We start from the raw sequence: 21,428 nt of genomic DNA on the forward strand, positions 1-21,428 counted from the left end.
AGTTTTAATTGATTATCTTAAAAAGGGTTAAATAATAAATGACGAATGTTATGCGACCTTATTGCAGCATCTCAGTGATGAAATTAAGGAAAAATGACTGCATTTGGCAAAAAAAAGTGCTTTTCCATCAAGACAATGCTCTAGCTCACACTTGAGTCATTGCAGTGACAAAAATCAATGAATTACAGTTTTAATTGATCTAACACTCTCCTTATTTACCTGATCTGTCCCTCAGTGACTATCACTTGTTTCCTTACCTTAAAAAAATGGCTTTGTCAGTAGAGATTTTCAAACAATAATGAAGTTATTGCAGCTGTTGATGGTTATTTTATGGAGTTTGATAAATTGACATACTAAACTGGCATAAGTGCTCTTGTGGAATGCTGGGCTAAGTATTTAAATCTTAGTGGTGACATGTTGAAAAATAAATCAAAATGTACCCAATAAATTTTGTTTTCTTATCCAGCCGAGAACTTTTCACTCTATCCTTGTATCTATAATTATTGTTTTCTATAGAAAGGGTACATTAATTTACTGCTTTACAGATCTGTTAAGAGTTTTTGTTATGAAAGTAATGCATATAAAGCATCTGACGTAAAAGAAGCATTAGTCAGAATTTATTTCTCTATGTATAAGTCTGTTTATTATAGACCTTACAGTGTTCCATGGTGAACATAGTGGAAGTGTTTGCAGGTCTAAATGTCAGTTGCATTTTATCAAGCTTTTCACCTGTTAATGTGGAGCAATAGAACAATATATATGGCTCAGTGAAGAATGAATTGTTTTACTTCTTTTTTTCCTAGTAAGTTTGTAGTATTCTATATACCTGCTTTAGCCTGTTTTTTTTTTTTTTTTAGCCAAAATTGTTGTCATAACCTAGGCAAAAATGAAATTCTTCTGTATGATTAGCTATTAAGAAAAATAGTATATTACAGCTTTTTTATAGCAAGTTTTTTACTGATGCCTTTAAATTATTGCAGTCTTAAATCTTAAACTTTATCAAAATCAGTGATTTAATTGAAATTATTTAATAAAATCATTTTTTATTTTTGTGTATGTATAAACATCAATGATTTTTGTGAATATTTATAACTTTTTTTTTATCTATAAATCAAATTATAATTAGGTGTGAGGAAGAAGGTAGCTGAGGAAAGTGAAGATGCTGCCGCAATGCTGGAATCTACTTCACATTTTCATAGGATACAAAAACTAATGCTTACTTTGCTTGGCCAGTTTGTTATATCTGATTCTGTATTGAAAGATGTTGCTAATTCAGCTGATATTGAACGTAATAAACCCCAAAAGAGAGGTGAAGCCATCAATTGCTTTTTACAGGTAATTTTTTACTACTTAAATATTGTTCTATTTAACATAATTGTTTTAAGTTACTAAGAGAAAATTGTATTTATTAATAAAACAGTTACTTGTTCATAAATCTTCACTAATACAGTGTTTGATTTTTTCCAACTACGTTGAAGAAATATGCAGTAATGTCCCTAATAGAGAGGTAATACTCGTATATCTTAATTTGTTCAAATTATAACACACCATTTCAAGTTCATTTCTTTTCAGTATGTAAAAATTTTAAATTTATTTAAAATTGTAGAATTGGGTTTTTTTTATAACATAAAAGTCATGGGTTGTAATGAGTTAATTTTTTTGCAATTAACTGCAAGATGACAAATATAATTTGCAGTGATTACATCTTATACTTTTTTTTTGTTAAAAATCCGGTGTTTTGAGTTCTAAAGTCTGTGACTAAAGAAGTGATAGATGATTAAGCAGACAGGATATAAAGTAGCTAATCCTTACAATAATAGGGAAAGGACGATTGCTTGAGGATAAAGAGAGAAAATTAGTGAAGAAAATCAAATTGGTGTAACCCAATAGGTCTTTATAGTACATTATTGTAATGCAGTTGATTAAAAGTCAGTAACCCAAATAGTATACTTATTATTATTAAAAACGAATCGATCTGTTTTAAAGTTATTTTCTGAATTGCTAACTACAGATTTGAAAGTATCCGACATAAATCTCAACATATGCTTGAATACATTTTTCATGTGTTGGCTAATAATTTTTTATTATTGCTTCCATAATGATGAAAATGTTTTGAATGTTTTATTTTCATTTTAGTCAAAAATAAATTGTATGTGGATTATGTAAATAAACATCTTTCAAAAATTCCCAAAGTAAAACTAAAATAAAGAAAGAGCTGAAATAGAGCCACAAACCATAGGAAAGTTTCCACCCTCCCCAAAAAAATTTGCACAGAACTTCTCTTACTGTTGAATTTGTTGCATGTGCTCCATCTTGTTATCCAATAAAACTGTTCATCAAAGCTGTAATGCTATATAGGGTATGATAATCTCATGGTATCAGCCTTCGATTAATAAGTTATAATTTATAAAATTATTATCTAATGTTACTGTATATTAAGATACAATTAATTTATTGAACATTTACTCTTCATCTGATTGACCAAAAAAAAACCATTATAACAAATTACAATGCTCTTGATTAAGGGTACAGTCAAACCTTAATTTACATAACTCCCTAAACTGAATATTTACTTTGACCCCTTGAAAAATCCTCTTTAAATGGAATGAACATAACCTCCTTTATTCAAAAATCCTGAGAACTTGCTATACATATTATTTCTGTGATGAAAACTTTTTTTAAACATTTTCAATAAAAAATTTACATACTGTACATGATTTCCAAAGACGCATAGATAGCAGTAAATTCAGTTTAATAATGTATAAAATCAAGATGAATTTGTAAATATTTCTCAATTTCAGAAGAAGAATGGAGTGTAATTTTTAAAAACTTTAACATTGAATGAAATTTCATTTGACTTGTTCACACATTTTGATGATATTGCAGATAGTACCACTCCACCCGATGATATCATTTCGATGAATGAGATAAAACAGAAAAAGTAGAAATTAGAATTACAGCAAAAGGCACAAAATTGTAAACAAATAACTTTCCAAACTTCAAGCAAAATAGAAGATAATGTATTTAATTTTTTAAACCCAGCATTCCAATGAGACCTTTGATTGATTTTACATCTGTTCCATCTTATATTATTTCCAAAATAATTGATAAAATTCTTAGGATAAAAACAAATTTATATTAAAATTATAATGTAAAAAATAGATATGAATTTGTAAATAAATTTAAAAACTTAACAGTTGGAAAAAATACTAGAATGGTAAATTATGATATAAGTAACATGTATCCTAGCATACCTATTGATAAAACAATTCATAAGATAAAGAATAAAGTACTAAATAATCATGACGATCCTAAATTTATTGACATCATCACTGTTATATGCCAACAAAATTACTTTAAATTTAATGATAGGTATTATACACAGGAAAATACCTTGCTTATGGGATTCTTTTGTCAGCTATCATGTGTGAAATTTACTTACAAGATTTTGATAATAAAGTAGTTTATGGCATTTATACGTACATGTAATGCTTTATTATGTATTCATTATGTTGATGATGTTGTTTATAATCTGGTTATATATAAAATGAACACCTCATAATTTTAATTAAGCTTAATTCATATTGTAACAGTTTAAAATTTACTTTTGAAATAGATATAAATAGAACAATAAATTTTCTAGATATTACTATTGAAATTAATAAAAAAAATCAAATTGTTACTTCAGTATACAGGAAACCCACAGCCAATAAAAGTACAATTCATAGAAAGTCTAATCCTTGGTCTCACAGAATTAACACATATACAAATATGATTAATAGAGTGATCCATTATACTCAAAATAATAAAAATAAATTAAACACAGAAATAAATACTATAAAACATATTGCAATTCAAAATGGATGTAGGGATGATTTGTTAATTGATAATATATATAAAAAACAAATGTCAAAACTTAATAGTACAATAACTTTAATACCAATAAATAACACACAGAAGGTTGAAAATGTTTATTAAAATATTCATACTCCGATAGCATTGTTGAAAATTAACTAAATTTTATGACAGTAATAAATTTAAGCCTTCATATAAAACTAACAACCACATAATAAAATATTTAAAAAGCAATAATAATAATACTGATTCATGTAATTTATACAATTTGTGTGGGGTTTATAAGATAAAGTATAATGATTGTGAGGACATTTGTATAGGTAAACCCAATAGATCTTTTAAAGCCACCAAATTCTATGAACATTTTAGGCATTACAAAAATAAAAAATTGGGTTTCTCTAATGTTGCTGTTCACCTCATTAATAATAAACATTATTTCAGATATTAATACCAATTTAAAAGTATTGGAAATTAAAAAAGGAGATATAAATATTAATAATAATAATAATAAAAACCTATTAATATTTTGGAAAAGTATTGTATATATAAATATTGACAGGTATTCAACTAGATCATCTTACAAACAGAATTGGAGGAGTACACACTTACAAAAACTGCAGTAGACAGCAGCACTTTTACAGATATTACATAATATTTTATTTAATAGAACAGTATTGGCTGGCCATATATACATGTAGTATGTTTTTATTTTTATTTTAAGCTGACATGATATATTTTTTATATGTAATTCTAATTTTAATATTTTACATTTAATTTTAATTTTATTTTTTAGTTTAATATGTAATTTTATACAAAATAATTTTATAAAACAATATCTATAACTGAAAATGTGGGTTACTACGAAAGTACTTTTGTAGGAATTATATGAAAAAATAAGGTGAGTGTCATTTTATTTTATTTTTTGTACTTGGTGGATCTCGTTGAATCATATATATTTGAATTATTAATACAGACATGATACGGGTCTTGAAAGGATAAATTTTATATATATACACCGCTTGTAACAGAGAAACAACTGCTAGAACTGTGTTATGAATTCTAATGCTTATTTTAACAATTTTTCATTTTTTAAAAATTTATTACTTCCACAATTTAAATTTATTACATCCACAAGTTGCTTAACAGATTCCTTTATTCTACTTTGTTTTTTTTCATGGATTCACATGTTTTACCTTTGCAAAACATGTGAATCCATGAAAAAACTAAATAACTAAATGTAAACATTTTGTTTACTTCATTTACTTCACCTGTGTTCAGATCATCTAAGTTACTAAAAATACATAACTATTGTAGTATTTACAGTTAACTTTTTTTTTAATGAATTTATTCAAAATTCAAAACAGTATTCAAGATTTGTAGCTTTGAGTTTTTTTTTCTTTTGTAATTATTTTAATAAAATGTGAAAAAGTAGTTTTTGACTCTTTTTACAATATTTTACACGATTTATGAAAAAGTATTCATATACAACATTGGATCTAATGTCTTTAGATCTGTGTAAAATTACATCTAAATTCATAAATTTAGTCCTGAATAAATATACTACTGAATTGTTTTTCCTTGAGATCAAAAGGAGGGAACATTTTGACTGGCTGTAATCTGAAAATAAAACATTTCCAGACTCATAATTTTTTTCATTATTGTATTCAGAGGAGTACACATTTATCAGGAACCTGGAATCAGCCTGCTGTATTTTATATAGATAAATAAATTATAATTCAGATATAAAACTCATATATAGACTGGTGGAACATAAACTTTCTTTGCTGTAGTGCTGTTAGAAAATTAAATATTGAATATATTTCTGATAATCTTATTGATAAAATTTCCTTTGTGTTTGTTAGATTACTGCAAATTTAGTATTATATGCTCGTAATTTGGTGGTCAGTACTGGAGTGGACCGTCGTGTAACATCTGTGGTACTGCATCCTACTCTGCTTGATCCTTTGTTAGCTGAAAGAAAAGGTAAATTATATAAATGCGAGTTTATTTCAATTTTAAATGATTGGCTGTTTCTCAACTATTTTATTTTGTTTGCTTATATAAAAGAATAAACATAATAAAAGGTTAAGCGCAGTTAATTTTTAAAAAATGTACTATTTTGGTAAATATGTTTCATATATGCCTGTTTTCTAACTCTTTTTTTATGATAAAGAAAATTATTATTGTTGAGACTTTTCCAATAATTAGATAAAAATACTAAGTATAAATTTTTATTTTCTTAGTTCAAAGGAAATGAAAGTATTGTTGAAAGTATTCTTATTATACTGCTGTGAAAAATTATAACTGAAAAAGAGTACATTTGAAATCAACCTTGAGAAAATGCAAAGGAATTTTTTTCTCAAAATGCAAAGAAATTTATATGTGTGTTGGATTGGTTTTCTAGAAATACCAAGGTGCAATAAAAAAGTTCATAGACTAGGCACTAAAAGAAACCACACCTTATTTAAATTCAGCTACCAAATTTCAAATTTGTTTGCTTGTGTACCTAACACTTCTCCACTGCATTGAATACCTTCCTCTAGCCCCTCAGAAAGTAACAGTAGAACTGACATTGAGTTTCTGACCCTTAGAGATGAATTTATTATGTAAAAGGCTGCACATTTTGAGTTTTATATGTCGAGAATAGTTCTGAATTCACTTCATCCTCTAGTGATGTTCTGTCCCCTTTTAAAGCGCAAGGGGCCATACAAATCATCTAGTCTGGCTCATTTTTTTTTTCAGTTCCATAGGCCCTGTGTCACTTTATAGGCTTCTCTTGTGTTCTCTGTGTTTCTGAAATTAATGCAAATGATATGAAAACGTTGGACTGTGCTGTTATTGCTGTTATATAGCACATGACTGTTTATGTTATAAATGTCTGTCAATTTCTTATTTGATGAAAAATTTCTGTTCTTATACTAGTTTGAAAAGTATTCATAACTTACCTCTATTCTTAAAGTACTTTTAATAGTTTATATTGTATTTTCATGTTTTTATCATTTTCTTGCATTTTTTCACAATTTAAACCATTTTAAGCGATTTTCTTTAACTGTTTTTCAGTAAAATCTAGAAAGATTTTCAGTTAAATTTCAAATATTTAAAGTCAAATCTTAAAGATTTTCACTAAAATCTATTATTTTAATATCTTGTAAAATATACACTTTCTTTCATTGTTAGAAATAATCTAAAAAGTTTCTCTTTTTAAAAACATGAAACCAATTTATTAAATGTAACTTTTTCAAAAATGTATTACAGTTTTAGTTGCTTTTAATGTCACAGAAGTTGATATTGGATATGAGGTATTAAAACACTTAATAAATTTGGTTTGCTTTGTTGCTATAAAGATTGTCAGTAGTGCATAAATAATTTTTACGTACTGTCATTTCTTTTTAAAAAATAGTTTAGTTTTTTAAATAATATTGCTAGTAGTTTATAAGTTGATTATTTATTTGATATTGTTTTGCTTAATAATTTTATTTGTTCTGTTTGAAGCAGATGTTGGTCTTAGTGGTGAAGCTAGTTTAGGTGTAATTGTTCAACAACTAGTGCAGTGTGTTAAACATTATCATAGTGAAAAAGATACACTTGACTTCTTAACTCAACATTTGAATTCTGTAGCTGATATGAATACAGTTAGCGTCAAAGAAGTGAGTATATTAAGGTAGTTCATTTTTACGGGTATAGAGTGTTCTGTTGTAGAAGCCAGGTTATTTTTTCACAATGCAGTTTGAGTTTGTAAACTTACAGGAGACTCAAATTTTTCAAGAGTTCCAACGTTCAAATCCTAGTAAAGGCAGTATTTTTTTTCAGATTTGAATGAGAAGATTGTAGATACCAGTGTTCTTTGGTGATTGGGTTTCAGTTAACCACACATCTCAAGAACGGTTGACCTGAGACTATACAAAAATACTCTTCATTTTCACACTTACATATCATCCTCATTCATCCTCTGAAGTAATACCTGATGGTGATTCCCGGAGACTAAAAAAAAGTAACCCAGATTCATAATTTGGTTTTAGAAATAATGGAATGATGTGTTGCATTGGTAAAGTTGTTAATTTATTTAATGTTATTTGTAAAAAGAATGGTGCTTCTATTGAAATTTCCATTTTTATAAACATTTATGTCATTACAATTATCACTGAGGTTATTTCTGGAATGTTTATGCCTTCTGGCTACTGGAAAGAAGCAGCTTATTACCACAGTGGCATGCTCCATTGCTTCATGACCAGATAACACCACTAATCAGTGCTTCTGCAGGTACAATATAACATTTAATGAATGTAATATAACACTTTAATTAAGTTTATTATTTTATTATCCTATTATGGATAAGGTATATAGATGATATTTTGGTCTAATATAATTCAGTTATAAATATTGAACATTTGAAGAGCAGGAAAATATATTTTTTGGTTAGTGAGATTGAAATAAACATAAATAATGTTATAGAAACATCAGTTTACAGAAAACCCACACTGAATAGCATTACAGTACATGTAAATTCTAATCATCCTTGGTAACAAATAATTGCTACATATAAAAACCTGATCTTTAGAGCTCTACATTATATAAGAGACAATGAAAGCAAACTCAAGAAGTAAATAGTTGTAATAAAACAAATAGCAGTATTTAATCGTTTTGATAGTGAAATTATAGAAAAGGTATATAAAAAGCAGAGAATGAAGTACCATATAGTTTTACATATATAACAAGATAATAACAAATATTAATAATAGTTTTTCATAGAATACAATTATACAAATATTATAATAGAAAAAGTTACTAATGTTTATGATAAAAATAAATATAAAAATGTTTACAAACCAAATAACCATATTATAATATAATTAAAGAATAATAATAATGATGGAGTGTATTTGAGGGGAATATGTAAAATTAAATGCAATGAATGTAATAAAATTTTTATTAGTAATAACCAACAGATGTTTTAAAAAAGATTTATAGAACATAACAGTGCTTACAGAAACAGAAAGAGAGGTCTGTCTAATATGGCCGACCATTTGTTGCAGTGTAGGCATAGTATTACTGATTAAAAGAATAATTTAGAAATGCTGAAAATTTGTAACAATTAAAAAATGAAAAATATTATATTTAGAAATTTAAGAAAAAGTATGGAATGATTAACCAACAGATCAATTTTGAAGATAATGCTTTAATTAAAGACACAGTGGAATGTAGCAGTTGGCAACAATGTTTATGAATGTAGTTGTGACATTTTAAATTTACATATTCCAGTATGGCATTGAAGTTGTGTTGTTACAAATTTTGTGGTTGTTAGGGTTTATGTTTATTAAATTTTTACTTCCTTGTATGAAGTAAAGGAAATATTGTGATTATGAAAAATTTTGGTTTTCAGATTTCAACAGAAATATCCATTTTGACCATCCCTGAATCCATTTTGACTAGTTTCAGTGTGATGTCTGTACATAATGTATGTATACACATACATACCTATATATGTATAGCTACATTGTTATCTCGCATAACTCGAAAACAATTAGCTGTAGAATGTTGAAATTTTGGATTTAGGACTGTTGTAACATTTAGTTGTGTACCTCCCTTTTTGATTGCAATTGACTGAACCAAAAGTGTCCAAAAAAGCCCAGAAACCCTCATTGAGAGGTTTTCAATGATATAAGTGGTACTTATTTTCATTGGTTCCAAAGTTATAGCCAAATAAAAATTTAATTAATGAAATATTTGGATCTTACAAGGGAAGGCACATCGATTCGAATCAGACTTCATCTCCCTTTTTTTAACTTTTTTTTTTAAATTTAAATATATTGATTTATTAATTATCATTAACCTGTGATTGTAAATAAATAATAATTCAATAATAACGTTAAAAAAAAAATGAAAAAAATTAGAAGTTATTAGTTAAATAAAATTTTATGTACTTTTAAGAATTATGTATGTGCAATTTAATAGGCATTATTACGAATGTTTATATGTAGTATATTTGGTGTAACATCTGATTATTTAATATTAATTGAAAATTATAATTTAGAATCATTATTTTTTGATTTTCTAGTTTAATTTCTGTTTAATTTTATCGACATTAAAGTTAACTACAGAGTGACTGAAAAATAGACCCTCACAAGAACAACATATACACTGAGGCATACATGCCCGATCTTTAATAAATTGTAAAAAAATATTACCTTTTAGTTCATTATTCCTGTGATATTGTCAGACAATATCCTCCCTAATTCTGAGTTGGTCATCATTTCGTTTATTTGTTTTTTGTTGCCAATCATTTAATCGCTTTTTGGGTTGATATAATTCTTCTGATATTAATTTGCGTACACATTCTCTAGTTTTCAAATTATCATCTCTCTTTTTATATTCATCATCCTTTCTTAATCTTTTATTTTTTCCTTGGTCTTAATGTTTTCTTTCTCTTTATATTTATCATCTTTTAATCTTTTTATTCTTTCTTTGGTTTTAACATTTTCTTCTCTTTATATTTATCATCTCTTAATCTTTTTAATCTTTCTTTAGTTTTAGCATTTTCTTCCTCTTTATATTTTTATAATCTTCTCTTAATTTTTTTTATTCTACCACTGTTCTTCTTAACATTTTCTTCCTCCATATTCATCTTATCGTTTTTTGAGATATATTTCTTCATGTTATCTTTCTTTTTCCTGTATGATTGTTTCTTTTTCATTTTTGATTATTCACCAAATAATCCAATAATAAAACCTGAATATTTTACACCCTAAGGTCGAAATTAACATTTGTAACCAGTATTCAGGAGTTCACTAAATGGAATAGCTTAATTATTATTAACTTTTATTTATGCAACACACCAGAAATCTGAAACTTTTGTTAATCACCAACTCACGAACATACGAATAATACTGATCTAGTAATACGAGTAATAAAGGGACTTTTACTCTATACTAATATTTCATGTAAGATTGTTGAATTAATAATGTATAAATATTTGATTTTAATAAAAACTAATATTTTAGCAATTGTATAACTGTCCACTTTATTAAAGAATTGGAGGATCGTATCTCACTTTCAAATGAAATATGTTTAAATGAAGTGTAGCAAAAAATGTGTGCATGTAATTTAATAGCCTTACAAGGAAGTCATGTGGTGTTCACATCAGGTTTTTTTATTTTTGTTATTTGTCTATGTAATTGTAGAATTATGTACTTCCTGATCCTGCAAAAGTTGACTATTGATATTAGTTGTAAGTTTTTCTTACTTTGGTGGGTAAGTTGGTTTTTTTTTTAAATTGGCACAGTGGTCAGTATGTTGATGAATTTTCAGAAAGTTATTATCCTTTTATATCTTTCAAGTATCTGTTGGTTTTGTTTACCGACAGTAAAATAATAATTCATGAGCTTCCTGAATGCACTTGATTATAATAAGATTTGATAATTTCATTCTCTAATTTGATGGTGTAATATTTTGTTATATAAGAATATTTGCATCAATAGTAAAGACATCTTATGATCCATAGATCATTTCCAGCCTTGACTTTTTATTATAATTTGCATTTATTATTAATGCAATCATTTCTATCTCATCATGAGCTAAGGATGTAAATTTTTTTAAACTGAAGGCCTAAATTGTAAAATCAGTATTCCAAATTAAGTTTGAATTTTCTTGATATATTATTTGTATTTATTTAAATTGACTTGTTTACATGCTATTTGATAGTTCATCTTTATCTTTTTAATTTAAATTTTGAAATGTAATATTTTTCAAATTGTTAGAATCTAATAATATTTTATTATCATTATTTTTGCCTATTTTGGGATACTTTTAATTTTGTATTATAATTGTATTTTTAAAACGGTATAAACATTTTTTTAAATATACGAAAATATTTGTGTTTGATTGTATAAAATGAAACGTTTATCGTAAGCAAAGATAAAATACATAACCAAAAATGTATATACTTGTTGGCACAAATTTACCTAGTAAATTCACCACACATTTTTTGTTGTACTTTATAATTTAACATTTTTTTTTTGTACACAATATTAAAATTTTAGCACTTTTATAATGAAACTAATACATACAGCACATTAAAATGAAAACAGTAAATTTGTATTAGAAATATTTGATTTATACAGGGCATATTTTTTTTTAAGTAAGGTCCATTTTGAATTTGCCACATATATATGGAATGTAAACAGATGATGCATGTGTGGCTCAGTTGTCTCAGTCAGTAGTCGGCAACCTAAATTGTTAGCTACAACAGTTTAGTCATTTTGTTTATATTCATCCATTTATAATGAGCGCTACAATCTGTGATCACGCCAAGTGTGAAGTATTATGTGTAATTTGATTTTTGATGGCAAAAAACAAGTTGCAGCTGAAATTCACAGGCAAATTTGTGGTCTTGACAGGTCAAATATTATGAGTGATGCTAAAGTTTGTTGGTTCTTTTATTTTGAGACGGGCAAATGAATATTCATTTGAAGTGTACGTAGCAGCTAGTTGTCAGTGATAATGGATGATTTGATTGAAAAAGTTGACAAAAAATTTGAGAAAACCAGCGATTCACTGTTTCACAAGTATCTTTGAAGTTTCACAATCTTTGATTTGTGAAGTTTTTGATTGAAAAATTGGGCTGTAACAAATGGTGTGCCAGATGAGATGGTTGCCAAAGATGACAACTGAATGACATGCATGCGCAAGGAAAAACATCTTGCTGCTGTACATGAATTTTTGCAATATGAAAATGAAAGTGATGAATTGTTTGATCACATTTTTTCCAGAAATTGATTTCTTATTCAAATATCAAAACAAAGAAGCAGTCAATGCGATGGCGGCATTCATCATCTCTTAGATCAAAGACGTTTCGTAAAGAAGTTTTGGTGAATTTTTTTTTGGGGGGGAAAGGTTGGTTGTCTTGCTTGTTGAATTTAGTGATGCAAAACTACTGTGAATGCCAATACATAATGTAAAACATTAAAAATTTTAGAAGAGCTATAAAAAACAAACTATGAAGGATGTTATCTTACAATTTTGTTGTTGCAGTACAGTCCCCAGCCACATGACGTTACAAAGGTTTGACAATAAGATAAATTGAAAAATGGTGTTACTGCATGGTCTGAGTCACCAGCAGTAATTTCTTGAAAATGTAATAAAGTATTTATTTGAATTAACACTGAAACTTATTTATTTTCATACTGAAACCCTTGGAAAAGTTTGTTGAAGTTAAAGGCCGCTATATTTAAAGGTAGTAAATAAATACAGTTTTTATGCATAACTAAAAAAATTTGTTCATATTTTTCAGTTTTGGTTTTATTTAATATCATTCCTGATATGTAACACAGACATAGATAGGCTATTGATTTCACAGTATATTTTATTAAACAGTAATATTGCAACTATCTTTCACATATTAATAAACATACAAGTTAAAAAAAAAAAATTAAATTAATGTACATCTGTTATAACTGTAATCATCAATGTGTAAACAAGGTAAGGTAATTAATCATCTGTCATCTGTTGTTTTTTCAGATATTTACGCAATGTGAAAATTATTGTTTACTTTACTATGCTTTTTCATAGATTAATAGGGCCATATTTTTTTGAAGATAAAACAAACATTGTCTATTCAAAGTACTGACAATATTTCTGGCAACACAACTTCAATATTTGAATTTAAGAAACATTTTGTTTCATCAGATTGAGTAAATTTAGTTAGAAATATGATGCATGTTTTACGTGAAGTGTGTGGTGATATTATATCATTTTCTGGATACAATCAGTGGGCTTCAAGATCAGCAGATCTTTCCACCACTGATTTTTTAGTTAGTTGAAAGAAAAGGTAGACCTTAAATTTAAATCATTCAATTTAGGGTATCTTAAGATAGACTTCATCAGGGAAGAAGTACAAAGGATTTATTTGCATTTGAATATGCTATGCTGTTGTAAAAATATTTTGTTGAAAGATTACAAACACATTTATGTTGACGATTTTGCATTTAAAAGGTCTAATTTACTATAGTTTTGACAAAATAGAGTTTAAAATTTTTCAGTGAATTTTAAAATTAAAAAATTTTTTGGTTGTATTTGTGGTATGAAATGTTTCATTTGGGTTCTCTGCTTCACTCATGAAGTGGGCCTCAGAATAATTTATTAGATCTGATTTTCATAATTTAGCTGTTATTTTGGTGTAATATTTTACTTCTAATTTTGTTGAATACTGAATTAACGCTTGGTTAATTTTAAAAACAAAGTCATTAATAATGCTCTATATTTGTTATATTTTATTAATGTATGCGTATTTTTCTAGTTTCTGCCTGAAGAATTAAGTAACTACAGTGCATTAGATGAATGTAGACAACAAGCTGGTCAAGTGCTACAAGCTCGTATAGCTGAAAAAATGAAAGAATTACAATTGTATATATTTATAATAGAGCACTGTTTGTATCTGCTCTGGTCACATTTGGATTATTATATGTTGCGTGCCATACCTAACAGAACGTTAGGGATTGAAAAAACCGCTAAACCAAGTAAGTTGTTTTATTAAATTTTTTCATAAATATAGTATTCTATTTTATCGTATGGTTAATAAAAACTCCCTAGAACATGTCAAAATAAATATAGATTTAATATAAATGAAATATAACAATTAATATTATTTAGCAGTTTGTATAAAAAGGTTTTCAAATCCTTGATTTATCGTCAACAATAAAATATTTATCAGGTAATGCAATACCATCATTACCTATAAAAATTGATACTGGTCCTTTTGATTAACTTGATTGTTGCCTACTGTTCACAAGGGGCAGAGTCCTACTAATATTTAATTATCTACATTAGCTATGTTCTATAAAACCTATAGTTTCATAATGCAAAGTAAAAACAGATTGACCGTCTTCTTGAAAATACTTCTTATGTCATCAATCAGAGTCACTCTGCCTTAAACGTTATTTTTAAGAATCACTTTGTCTTAAACACTGATTTTTAAGATTAGCCACTTCTGCATTTCCACTTTACGGCTTGTCATAATTAAATTTCTTTTTACTTCGATATGATATGTTGTGTTGTCAAGCATTATTATGTAATTTTGTTATATTTATTTAAGTTTTTCTATAATCCATTTTTTGAAATTTCATTTATGCACGTTTTCATGGAAATCACCTGTTTTTGGAAATGTAGTCAATGTTAGTAAAGCATTAGGAAAAATGTTTTCCTGCCTGAACTATGATACACATAAATTATAACTCTTTTACGTTTGGAAATTTGAGGATATGCTCCCTCATTGCTTCCATCTTCCCATGATTTTTTGGTTGATTGTGAAACTAAAATGTAACTTTGATTCATCTCTTGGATATTTGATGGCTTTGAAGTAAGAAATTCTTTTCATGTTAATATCTTCTCTCTGGCCCAATACTTTTTTATTATTGATTGTAATCGCCTACTAAAATCCTAGAATGTTTCATGTTGACCTAAAACTTATTTCCCTCCCTAGATCATGTTTAAGTTTATTTTGTTACTTCTTTAAAGTTGGTAATTTTTTCTCACCCAGGTAAAATGTGTGTACGATTCTCCTAACAGGTGATGAATTACAACTGTCAAGCATTGTTACTGGTTTCTCTCTTGCAACTTCTAACAAAGAATATTGAAACTTAACTGTTCCTCTTTACATGGAAATATGCTTTCAGTTTCCTTCTTCAGGTATGTTATTGGACCGACAGAGTCTCTATTGTCTTATGGAGCTACAGTGAAGCTTAGCTTTACTACAGAGAAGTTCAGCAGTACTTTTTCCAAAGATTTTTGCAAATTGTTTTTAATTTCTTTGTTTTAGCCGTGCCGTTTTTTATCTTTATTTTATTTTTAACTGCTGAATTCATGGTAGACCAAAAAGTCAGTGGATTTATCTGGCGGAGAAATAAAAACATTGTAATTGTACAAAACTGTGAAAAATCCTTTTAAAAAAATACAAACAAGAGTTGCAAACAAACAAGCCCCCTAAATATATCACATGGATTAACATATAATGATTTTAATAAATTTGCAGTCTGCTTTCAAGTAACAGAACTGAATAACTGGTACCTAATTCATAATCAATCAAGTTGTTTATGAGTGATACATATCACTTTTGTTAGATAACAAAATTCAATATTATAAACGGTAACAATTTTGGAAATTTCTAAATTCTAACTTGTAAAAAAGCAATTGATTTTAGTGTAATTATAGAATTAGATACCATCTGAAGATGTGGGATCCCATGAAAATCGATTCTTGATATTAATTTGTTAAGTTTAACTTTCTTTATTGTGTTTTGGTGGTTTAAGTTTCATTTGACATTCTAAATAATTTTAAATGAATTAATAAATAATACACCAAATGTCATCATTATAATACACCAAATGTCATCATTATAATGATTAGTTTAAAAATAATTTTTTGAAAATCACATATAATAGCACTAAAACCCCCTTCCCAATATAGTCATCACCCTTACCACAATGCTAGTGCTCTCAACTTTAATGGGCAACATGCAGATTGAATTTTATGAAGATTGGTTGAGTTGTTCCTGAGTTATGCTTAATTGAAGGTTGACAGCAAACATAACCTTAATTTGAGGTTATTGATTGTGTAGTGATGTATTTTTCATTCGCACTTATGCAGCAAGTTGAAACTTGATGTTTGTGTAGGGCTGCTTATTAATCGAACATATGTAGTGTGCTGTACTCTGAAAATCAGTGCGTTTCTGACTGCGAAATATTGAGGGCATCAGAAAAGAAAAGTCTTTATCTTCTTGCACAGAACTGCACAAGAGTCTTTTTAATTTATAAAAATATTATTAAGTCTATTTTGGTTTACTATAAATTTAAATTATTTTAATTCTTTGCCTAATTCTATTTTTTAATATGTGGTAGTATTATATGTTAATTTTCTAAAACTACAGTAACAGTTTCATTGTATATATTTATACATATATATATATACTACATCATGTATATATTTACTACATATGTATATATTTATATCTAAAAATTTATTGTACATTATCAATTTCTGTAGTAAATTATTGTTATACGAATTTTAATATGTATACAGTGATTGTGTAATTTTTTGGTTAGGGTTAATATTGCTATTTCATTTATATATCTTGTCTATAAAAGAATATTATATGTATGAACAAGGATGTTCCCTATCTCCATTACTTTTTAATCTTTACATAGAACTAGCAGTTAATGATGTTAAAGAACAATTTAGATCTGGAGTAACAGTACAAGGTAAAAAGATAAAGATGCTACGATACTGATATAGTAATTCTAGCTAAGAGTAAAAAAAATTTAGAAGGAACAATGAACAGCGTGGATAAAGTCCTATGCAAGAACTACCACATGAAAATAAACAAGAACAAAATTAAAATAATGAAGATGGACCACTGAATGTATAAATAGGAAGAGAAAAGATGATGTCCAACAGACCTATCTGGACATGTGCAACTGGTGGACAATGGAGGTTTGGCCAAGGGAGATGTCTGCACATTCAGAACTGTTTAACATTCGCGTGGCTAGGTAAGAGCAGGTGTACAGCCCTCGGGACATTAGACAAAGGAATATTATTAAAGAAGAAGCTATCATGATGGGCAGGAAGGCTGATAAATCCTTTAAAGGAAAATATAAGATTTTCTACGACCTGGAGGAAGGAGAAGGAAATGCACTGTGTGGCATCTTAGGGCGATCAGGAAGGTGGTGGAGGATTCCCCATCACCGATTTTTGTTTTACCAGAAGGAAAAATCGGTATGGCCATAAAATGTATGTTAATATATACGTTGAGAGGTAGACTTGGTAAAATAAAAATGGTGTTGCTGCAAACAACGGCAAAAGCTCAAAGTAGACCTGTTCAGAGTGTCAGGTTGACAACGCCAGCAGCTTCTGCCAATAGCATGCTAATAGTAAGATCCGTGGGAAGATCATACGCTAACCTTCTTTGTACTGTAAAACTATCTGTAACAAGAAAAGAGGCTGGAGAAGTCCTAGCATTACGTAAGGGTCGCTGATGAGCAATTATGCATTCAGGTCAAGGGACATACGAATGTAGAGGGTTTAAAAAACGTGCTCAGAGTCAGAGCTGCAGAACTACAGATCGATTTAAAAACAAGAGGCAGTCGCAGGATCGTGATCCATCTGAGACTTGGACTGCGACACAACTGAGAATAAAATAAGAAATGCATTGGCGATTAGGATGAATTTAAAATATCTTCCATAAGATCCGCTTACGGTAATACGCAAAACACATCACTTATCACAACACACAGCAGCAATGAAACTTATACAGGCGAGAATTTGTATAGGATGTGTACATTGTAGAGTCCAGATAAGATCCAATACTCACTACTTTAGGTACTGGGGAGATGGGTCACTCTTTCTCTCAATGTAACGGGTCTGATCGATGGTATAACTGCTGTGGACAAGACCATAAGAAAAGAGACTGTACAGAGCATTCAAAGTGCCTGTAATGTAATAAGGCTGGCCATCGGACTGACAGTGGGGCCTGCAAGAAGACTGACTGATGAAACTGATGCAAGTCAATGCAAACCGTTGCGCCTTAGTGCTTGACTTGATTTGGAGAACAGCAATTGAGGAAAACATTGACTTTCTAACGGTTTTGAAACCTGACAAGAGGAGGCTGCCTACATTTGGGAGGCTGATAGGAATGCAGACGTTGCTTTTCGTAACATATCAGGTCAATATGCACAGACAGGTGTCTCTAGACATACGAATTTGTTGCTGTGGAGTTGACTGACTCGGGGATGACAATATTTTCTGAATTTATAGGAGGATGTCGAAAACCTATTGTATTAATGGGCGATCTGAATTCTGAATGTTGTGAGCTGGGTGGTAGGATCTCGACAAGACGTGGATATGCCATGGCCAGTATGTTTGTAGCAGTAGGGCTCGTGGATACGCCATGGCCAGTATGTTTGCAGCAGTAGGGCTCGTGGTATGCAACAGGGGCTGTGTCCCCACATACATCGGACGGGGTCAAGGCTCGATCGTTGATATAACAATGGCAACAGAAAGTATAATTCCAACCATTACTGACTGGCGCATGTGACACCAGGAACTTGCTACTGACCGCAACGCCATTACATTTTGTGTGGCTTGCACACGGCCCAGATATACCAGAACCCCGTGGACAACGAAGCCAGAAATGTGGCTGATGAGGTTTTGCAAATGTTCAACGGAAATACGCAAATAACCCTAGAACATCTTTCTGAATACTTGCAAAATGCCTGCAGACGTACAGGACAGCAGGATGGGCCAGGTAGACGTGCCGGATATACTGGTGGTCCCTGGCAATTGCAGAAATAAGAGCATCAATACTCACATTGAGGAGAAGAATACAGCAGGACATGCATAGATCTGGTTATGTGGATGAGGTAAAGAGAGAAGAATACCGTCGTGCAAGAAAGGCATTAACCGATGCTATCAGAGAAGCTAAGATAAATGCATGGGAGAAGTTCATTGCTGAGCTTGATGCTGATCCTTGGGAGGGGGGAGCGGGAGCCTACAAGACTGTGATTTACCAATTTGGTAGACATATCCCCCCTCTTCATAAAAGCAGTTTGGCCAACATGAGAATCAATAATTATTGTTTAAAATTTGTTTGAATAAAATATAGTTTTCAGAATTCAATTGTGTTTGTTCATCAGTTTGTTTTTATTTGAGTAGATGTAGAATTTTTCTAAAATATTCGTTTTTAGAGTATTCCAGAATATTAATAAAGTTATTTGGTTATAATTATGATTGTATTCCAGAATATGTTTGGCAAAATTAGAATGTTCTTTGTTTCCTTTATTTATAGAGTAGAAAATTTCTTTAATTCTAATTGAAAAAGATCGATTAGCCATACCAATGTATTCCAAATCGCAGTTTGCGCATTTTAGACTGTACACTCCTTGTTATCTAAATTAAATTTACTATTATGTTTTATTGCTTTGGAAGGATTTCTATTATTTATATAATTTATTATTTTGTTGTTCATTATTGTATGCTGCCTTTAATTCGAATAATGTAAAGATTTTATTGAATTTTCAGTAATTTATATTATATTCTATTTTAACATATTCATTTCCATTAGTATTATTTTTTAGCCCTAATTTATCTTTTATATATATTTTATTTTAGTGTGTAGTTTATTTATTAGGTTTTTATTGTATCTATTAGTTATGGTATATATTTAATGTTATTTAATTGTTTAATTTTATATTATGTTTTAAATATTTTATTGCTCTATAAATTAAGGAGTTAAAAGTTGCCATTTTATGATTCCAAGGATGACACAATTTATAAGGAATTATAGTATCTTGTTTATTCGTAAGCTTTCCTATATTTATCAATATCAAAATTATTATTATAAGTTTTATTAATTTTCATATTCAAAAAAATGATACTACTGTTATTTTCTCGACTAAAAGTAAATTTAATGTATTATCTATAGAGTTCATTTCTTCAATTAATTTATCTTCTTCATCATTAAATTGCTGATTATATATGATTAATTTTATTAAACATGGCTTTATTGAATACAATATACTAAAGTACTACAAATTCACAGTACACTATTGGATACAATGAAAACCTAAAAATAAATTATATACTAAAATAAAAAATAAAATTTATATAAAAGGTAATATAAACCTAACAAATAATAATAACAGATACAAATATGCTAATACTGAATATAATATAAATTACAAAAAATTCAATAAAATATTTAAATCTTTTGAACTAAAAAATGCATTCTCAATGAATAACAAAATAATTAATTATATAAATAACAGAGATCCTTAGAAAGTAATCATAATTACAACCCAGATAATTTTATTAATATTCTTGAATATTCCAGTAACGAATATATATATAATGTATTATATATACTTAAATAATAAAGGTTTGATGAATGAACAAATAAAATTTGAAATGATGTATTATTCAAACAATTATGAAACAATAATTTTGATTCTTAGGTTGGTAATAACTGCTTCATACTAATAAACACAACAATTTAGACTTTCATACTGACATGACAGATAACATTAACTGTATTCTACCTTTTGATGATAAGTTGTTATATTTATAATTTTATAAAATTCAGTTTAGTATAATTAATGACATGTTTAGTAAATAATTATAATGTATAACACATCATTGTTCCTGAGTATGGATTAATAATCTGAAAGCGCTTGAACTTCACTATTAATGATTGTTGATAAGTGCAAACTATTATATAAATAATTTACATACATGATTAATATATTGTCTACTTACCTCTTGTACAATAATATTTGGTGTTTATTAAATATGTCAGGTAAGTAGTATTTTCTAATTGGTCCATGAAAATGTCCATGCTGAAAGTGGTGATCCCATAGTGAGACCTTTTTCCTGTTGGTAATGTTTATTATTAATTATATTAATAGTTTTATTGGCATCAATATTAGTATACATATCTTTTATATCTAGTGTTATGAGTTTAATTGTATTAATTATATTATTAATTCATAGCTATTTTTCAAATTATATTTATTATCGATTTTAGTGTATTCTTT

The 21,428-nt window shown here is 28.3% G+C and overlaps 1 protein-coding gene across 2 annotated transcripts in view; it reads left to right on the forward strand.

The window, feature by feature from the left end:
- Positions 1-21,428, forward strand: part of Nup205 (nuclear pore complex protein Nup205) — a 121,827-nt gene that overhangs the window by 95,988 nt on the left and 4,411 nt on the right. The window contains exons 30-33 of one of the 2 annotated variants that reach the window (XM_075373852.1): positions 1,127-1,335; positions 5,718-5,838; positions 7,348-7,502; positions 14,147-14,366. In XM_075373852.1, the coding sequence (XP_075229967.1) occupies positions 1,127-1,335; positions 5,718-5,838; positions 7,348-7,502; positions 14,147-14,366 (705 nt within the window). The remainder of the gene's footprint in view (positions 1-1,126; positions 1,336-5,717; positions 5,839-7,347; positions 7,503-14,146; positions 14,367-21,428) is intronic. The other variant, XM_075373853.1, reaches the window with a different exon arrangement.

The sequence above is a fragment of the Lycorma delicatula genome, chromosome 8, assembly GCF_047948215.1.
Source record: "Lycorma delicatula isolate Av1 chromosome 8, ASM4794821v1, whole genome shotgun sequence".
In the NCBI taxonomy this organism is placed as follows: domain Eukaryota; kingdom Metazoa; phylum Arthropoda; class Insecta; order Hemiptera; family Fulgoridae; genus Lycorma; species Lycorma delicatula.